The sequence below is a fragment of the Lasioglossum baleicum genome, unplaced genomic scaffold, assembly GCF_051020765.1.
Source record: "Lasioglossum baleicum unplaced genomic scaffold, iyLasBale1 scaffold0021, whole genome shotgun sequence".
NCBI classification, from domain to species: domain Eukaryota; kingdom Metazoa; phylum Arthropoda; class Insecta; order Hymenoptera; family Halictidae; genus Lasioglossum; species Lasioglossum baleicum.
Window position 1 is genome coordinate 215,919 of NW_027469081.1, and position 6,622 is coordinate 222,540.

Below are 6,622 nucleotides of genomic sequence, written 5' to 3' on the forward strand. Positions count from 1 at the left end.
TTCAGTATCATTTCCTTTACACTTCGTAATTTATCCAAAGGATTCGACGCGTCTCGATATCGAGCAAGTATACATCAATTGATTAAAAAATCGAATTAAATTTCACGAAAACATCGAATACGAGTGTCAATTGTTACAACGAAATCATAATATGAACATGAACTCGATGCTTCGAGATATGTACTGGGTATTTATTTACATGTCAAAAATATGTATAATGCGATGCCGTAGTATTTTGAGCGCATTGCAGCATCGATGACAAACTTCTCGAGATCGGTTTTGGCACTTTGTTCGTTCAATCTCTGGGCGATTCTCAATCTCATTGTCAGTCTCCTTTCACGGTATTGCAAGGCACTAATATCGGCTTCGATTTTATCTTCTCTACGGGCTTCGCATAATTCTCCCGTTTGTAATGGTAAAATATCTCAGCGTTGTTCTGGTACGGTTTTGGGAAAGCCCAGTTGATTTTTTCAGCAGCTAGGTAGCAAGCACCTGTGGCTCCCGAGACTGTTAAACGGTACAAACTTAGCTCGTCCAACGCATCCGAGTCGTGAATCTCATCGAGGAAACTGTTCTTGATGTACTCCCACGATTTCCAGACAGAACCAACGCAGATTACCTTCAGACCGCCCTGCGCTAACTTTGCTGCCTACGAAACAGGATTTTTTCATTGCAACGCGTCCACCGTAAGACTGAACATAAGACAGGAAGCGAACGACTCTTTCAAGTGCGGTAGAACTTTGCTTATCCAAACATGTTGGTGGGCAAAGCAATTTGGATAGAGAGTTCTGATAATCGAGGTTCGCTAGCTGTCCTCGCTTAGCTGCTTCTATCAATTATGATATTTACTATTTTTTAAGAAATTTTAATTTTTCCAGATTTCCGCTTTAACAGCGATAGTTAGATGGTTCTGATCGACATAGTAATGTTATCTTGTGGACTCTCCCGAATAAGAGGATGATACAGTTTAAAATTATTCTATGTATGTATCTATTTTCTACTGTACGCAAATCATTTAGTCAGACTACGAAGTTAGATATTACCCTGTCAGCCTTGTTCGCCAGAGCCACGATATGTTTAGCAAGTAGCACCCCGCATTCTTTCATCAGGTGTAGACAAAGCGGGTCTTTTTTCTCACAGCCCTTAGCGATTTCCACGGCGAAGCTTGCAAATTTACTTTTATCGAAATCCTTGTACAAATGTTGCAACATGTCTGTCCTATCCGGCGCCTTGAAGAAATTCCTAAAAGCTGGCCATACATAGCAGATCGGTTCCGGAGAGGGAAACAGACCGTCGATGTCGTCGAAGACGTATTTACAGGCTCGATGGGTTAACCAGTAAGCTAAAAATACAATTTTACCTTATACGGGACTGCTAAGACAAATAACGTCAGACTACATCGCAGAGTAGAGTAAAGTAGAAGAACTATATAGGACCAGTGTCGCCAGATCGAGGACCAAACGGATGTCATGTACTCTCCTCCTTCCCCCTTCCATTATCCCATTCCAGCAGCATGCGCACACTCCAACACGTCCCCCACTAACAAACGGCGCGGCGCTGGTCTGGTCATCAGAGAGAGGGTAAATAGTAAATACACCATCTCACCGTCTCACCGTGATTCCCCGCGTCTGGCTACACTGACTAGGACCACCACTGCCACGGGGAGGGAGACGCGCGGCCGGGTCGCAGGGGATAGGAATGCGACGTTATCAAGGAATTACACAAAAACTACGCGTTTAATAAATCTCTGTGAAAAAGGATCGGGAAATTGGAAAAGAAGCGACGAATGACTGACAATTTCCTTAATTTTTTGTTACCCACCACTGCCTTCATCTCCCATCATGTGTCCCCAGCCTCCGCATTTCGCAATTGTCCCATCAGTGTTAATCATGATTGCATTACTGCCAGTTCCAGCGATCAGAACTATTCCGCCGTTATCGGAGGCAGTCCTGAGACCACCTATCGTATCCGAACCAATAAAATAATCTTTCGCTGCATTAGGATATTGTTCGCGCATCGTTTCCACAAGAACAAGGTTCGACTCGTCCTCGCATCCGCTAAGGCATAGCCCCTAGTCGTTTTTAAAAAGACACAGGTTATATTGATCGATCGAGTGTCCTTCTAATGACAGAGGCAAACTTTCCAAGTTTCTTGCAAGCTCTCGAGATACTTACTAAGGCGTTCAAGGGAACCGTTTCAGGTATACCCAAGTTTTCCTTTCCTCTTTGAACCATCGCGTTAATCCTAGCCGCTGTTTCCTCTATCCCCAGAATCTGAGTGAGAAATGTAATAAATGATTCAGTGCAAAAGGGACGAAATATTGTCGGGTCATTTCATACCAAATGGATACGGATATGCGGTGTCAACCAGGCCTGTCGTAGTAGAAATCTAGCCCAGCGTGCGGGGACCACCTAACGGGCATTATACTGGCCGAACGTCGCTCGAAGCTGCTCGAAGCACACGATGCCTCGATTCTGGCCATGGCAGCTAAGCTAACGTGGGCTCGCAATCTGCCCTCGGCATTCCTGGCCAATGTCGCCAGATGAGGGGAATCACGGTCAGATGATGTACCCCCTCTCTGATGTTGCGCGTGCGCGGCGCAACGTGTCGCATATTACATACTGTTACATACTCTACTCTGGTCATCAGAGAGGGGGTACTTGTATTCCCCTCTGGTGCCCGTTTCGGCACTATCTGGCGACATTGATTCTGGCCACTCGGTCCATTGCAAGAGATAGAAACTAAATTGAATGTTACCTCTTGCCCATTTTCTTTACAGTTGCATCGATCGCAACGTCTTTATGCAAAAAAAAAAAATTTTTCTAAAAGTAGGGACCGTGCTGCCCTTCTAAAATGGACCGAGCGGCCAAGATTGTGCCGAAGCAAGAATACGAGCCCACGCGAGCTTATGTGCCATGGCCAGAATCTAGCATTTTTACAGATTTATGGCAGCCGTTCTAATATTTTCAATTTACGATTATTCAGATTGTAAAAATACAACCACGAAGAATTATTCAACACATTTCTTTCTTTCGGGTATATATTATTGAAAACAGGCTACTTTGGATAGACATATTCTCGTTATTTTATGAAAAGCAACGTAAAATAGTCGGTTTTGGGAACTTTTCCAGCAGACGACGCTCGCGCGTCAACACTCGCACACCGCTAGACCACGTACACGTACGTGAGGATTGCAAGGGTCCGGGATTCCACTTCTAATTTCTCGATAATGCAAAGACGGGGCTTTTTAGTAGTCAAAATCGCTAGATGAAAGATCAATCTAGTCCGCTGTTTGCCTCAAAAGTCGTTCTTTTACGTTTCCGAGTAATAGTATTGCAATATTTGGCTGCATGTTGCCCGTCAGATGGCGCTGCAGTATTAGCCTCTCCGACGGGCAACATGCAGCCAAATATTGCAAAACTATTACTCGGAAACGTAAAAGAACGACTTTTGAGGCAAACAGCGGACTAGATTGATCTTTCATCTAGCAATTTTGACTACTAAAAACCCCCTTCTTTGCATTATCGAGAAATTAGAAGTGGAATAGATGTGGTCTAGCGGTATGTGAGTGAGAGGCCCCCTCCTTTAACAGTTGATAACCGCGAATGTGGTACGAGTAGATGAATTTTCGCGTAGTGCGGAACGAGTGTGAGACTATTTCCAAATACCAAAATATATATGTATATGTATTGTTATTACTATTACCCAATGGTTAGTTTGTGGCCCTTCAACCTCTGTCAGCGGTCCCCCTTCACCGTCCATGATTATCAAAGTAGAGCGAGTACAGCCGCTGAGGGTAATCCAAGTGAAAATATTTCATTCTTAATTAATAATCGAGAGAATATACATATACATATTCTAATCGTAGAACTCGAGTTTCATTCGTATTATAATTGCATTTTACGGATCTCATTATACGATCCGCCCCTACTACCCTAATAAGCTGCGATTATCCGAGGTGGTCGAGTTCGTTAGAAGTTAGAACACCCCGTATAGAAAGCAATAAGCAAGCACATACAAGACTGACAAATAATTCTAATCTGAAGTTCAAGTTGACGATAAACATACACAGCTGCATCAACTTTTCGTGGAAGTCTTTCCACGATAAGCGTAAGAAAAGTTTGTCGATGAAAGAACATCGTTTCGTATCCTGTCTGCTTACAATTAGATAAGCATCGATAAACGTACATTTTGATTAATTCTTTCGATTAACGGTATCGGTTCTGTAATTTCTTTCCAACTTTTCAATATAATTACACAAATTTTTATGTAGCACCAAAAATTCGCAGTCTAATTATCAAATGTGTATTTTGCGACCCCTTTTGGACTTACCCCTCGATACCGCCGAGTCTGATTGCTCTCGCATATGCGGATAGATCTTTTTCCGGTTCTGCCCACTTTTCGGCCATGTCTTCTAATTCTCTCCTTCGTGCTTGGTCCCTTAAATTTCTACGAAGCTGATACTCGTCGACCTTCTTCTTTTTCTTCCCCTTCTTTCCTTTCTTTCCTGCCATTTTTCAACGGGACAGTGTCAAGTTCGTTCTCAAGAATTTGTTTCCTCTTTCCAAGGACGGCGGCGGCGGCGGAGGGAGTGGTGGGGAGGGGGCGGCAGGGATTTAGACGCAGGATTTGGATAGGAACTCTTATCTGACAACCAAGAAGTAACGATAAAACAATACTTGAAAACTTGTTTCGCTTCTGAAAACATCCAATCTTAAGATCTTAAAATGTTTAACAACTAGAACTACAGGATTTGAAAATTTTTTAAAAATATTCAAGATTCAACAGTGGCAGGTTCAGTGTTGTGGGTATGTACAAGGTAGCGGGAAACAGCGGAAATAGCGAGAATGGTGTACCACGTGGTACAGGGCAGATAACTCGTGCACATAGGGTAACGTGTCTTTTACAATCGAACCAGTATACATAGAAATAGAAGCATCGACTTACTATAAAACTTCAATGATCCTTCGACATATGTCACGCAATTAGTATCCCATAGTTGCGTTGCGGTGCCTAACCCTATATAATCTCGCGAAGCGAAACTTCGCGTGTTCTGGTGCAAAAATTCCGGGATAATCACGGAGCGACGAACGTGGCAGCTGTCGCCGTTTCCACTTGGTTTCCACAATCGTCAGTGAAAGCTTACGGACAATCGAGCAGAGCAATGTAACCGAGCGAAGTTAGCTTTGTTACCGACCTTACACAGTCACGATCATAGACATATATTTAGAGATAGACTGCGCCGTCTTATGGGCGAGTTGAAGCCCACAATGGCGGCGCGCGGTACAAAGAGTGAGAGAGAGAGCATTAGCCGGGGTCCATAGCGCTCTCTTTCTATATGATGTGTCACGTCACGATGTACCTCATAGACATATAGAGATAGACTGCGCCGTCTTATGGGCGAGTTGAAGCCCACAATGGCGGCGCGCGGTACAAAGAGTGAGAGAGAGAGCATTAGCCGGGGTCCATAGCGCTCTCTTTCTATATGATGTGTCGACACATCAATTAGAAAGAGAGCGCTATGGACCCCGGCTAATGCTCTCTCTCTCTCTCGCACGCCGCCATTGTGGGCTTCAGCGCTTCGTTCAGGCCGCGCAGTCTATCTCTATATGTCTATGATGTACCTACACCCGTGTGTACATCCAACAATGACTGAACATGACTGCAATGTGCAATGTGAAACACGATTATCGAGTTAATCTATCGACCCCACTACTTCGAACCTTGAATCGTTCCCATTACTTTCAATAGGAAACGATTAAACGATCAATGGAAGGGAGAGTTCTCTCGCGCATCCGTTACGGGTCGGTGATCCGTTTCGCGGATCGAAATCTTAAAAATTGCTGATTTTACAGACGTGTAAAATAAAATGTCTACCTTTTTTCATGAAAGTGGAACGGTTAAACTTTCAGTAACGTGTTTAATTAGATTCGAAAAGAAAGACTGGAGAAAACGTTTCTCTCCACCTCCAGGCCTGCAGTACCGAATTCAAATAAACTGCTACTGCTACTGACTGCTACGAGAAAACACGTTACAGTGCCATCTAGCGGAAAACAGTTTCACTCGAATTGGCTAGAAACTCGAATACCTAATCCTAGATGGAGCTACGGATCCGTCGAAAGAATATTAATAAAGAAAAAGTTGCAATGGAATTTTAACCGTAAACCTATCGAGCGTTACGAAATTGTTGAGTCGTATAGATTTGTAAGAGCTTTCGTCGCGATACGTGCTACAATCGTAAAATCTATTCGTTTCTCGCGTAAGCGTGTTCGTAACTGCGATAATTGTAAAACGATAAATAAAATAAGGAGGCTTTCGAGTTGCGGTAAGTCGAATGCTAATCGTACCGTACCGAGCAGAAAACGTGAATGGTAGTATAGGTTGTTTTCTAAGCATTGGAGGCCAGGGCCAGTATTTATTTGGATTTGTGTGCAAACCGGAATTTCGCGGGCATCGCGCGCCAATCGGAGCGGCATTCCGAGCGCCGTGGCTCGGCGGTCGGCGGGGCCTTCGAACTATTGGATAGCCGGTGGCCGATAGTGACGGATATCTGTGTGGAATCAGTGGAAATCAGTGGAAGTGGAAGTATCCGTGGACGTGGAGCCTGGAGCAGGAGCATACC

At 44.0% G+C, this 6,622-nt stretch overlaps 1 protein-coding gene across 2 annotated transcripts; it reads right to left on the minus strand.

Moving 5' to 3' along the window:
- Positions 1-169: 169 nt before the first annotated feature.
- On the minus strand, positions 170-6,552 carry Nagk (N-acetylglucosamine kinase). Of its 2 annotated transcripts, XM_076445234.1 has the most exons (8): positions 5,625-6,552; positions 4,948-5,362; positions 4,333-4,507; positions 3,706-3,790; positions 2,175-2,273; positions 1,822-2,071; positions 1,044-1,342; positions 170-649 (listed from the first exon to the last, which is right to left on the minus strand). In XM_076445234.1, exons 3-8 carry the CDS (start codon positions 4,407-4,409, stop codon positions 326-328), a joined length of 1,134 nt encoding a protein of 377 aa, XP_076301349.1. In that variant the 5' UTR covers positions 4,410-4,507; positions 4,948-5,362; positions 5,625-6,552; the 3' UTR covers positions 170-325. The 2 variants fall into 2 exon arrangements, with proteins under 2 accessions (XP_076301349.1, XP_076301348.1); XM_076445233.1 differs by lacking the exons at positions 4,948-5,362; positions 5,625-6,552 and having other exon boundaries at positions 4,333-4,941.
- Between the last annotated feature and the right edge of the window lie 70 nt (positions 6,553-6,622).

Bases quoted from the DNA above. Each gene is read 5' to 3' on its own strand.
- Nagk (XM_076445233.1), bottom strand. From the start codon at position 4,514: ATGGCAGGAAAGAAAGGAAAGAAGGGGAAGAAAAAGAAGAAGGTCGAC. The intron at 2,274-3,705 runs GTAATAGTAATA...TTTCTCACTCAG, and splicing joins GGCCACAAACTAACCATTGG to ATTCTGGGGATAGAGGAAAC. The intron at 650-1,043 runs GTAATATCTAAC...CCTGTTTCGTAG, and splicing joins TGGCGAACAAGGCTGACAGG to GCAGCAAAGTTAGCGCAGGG.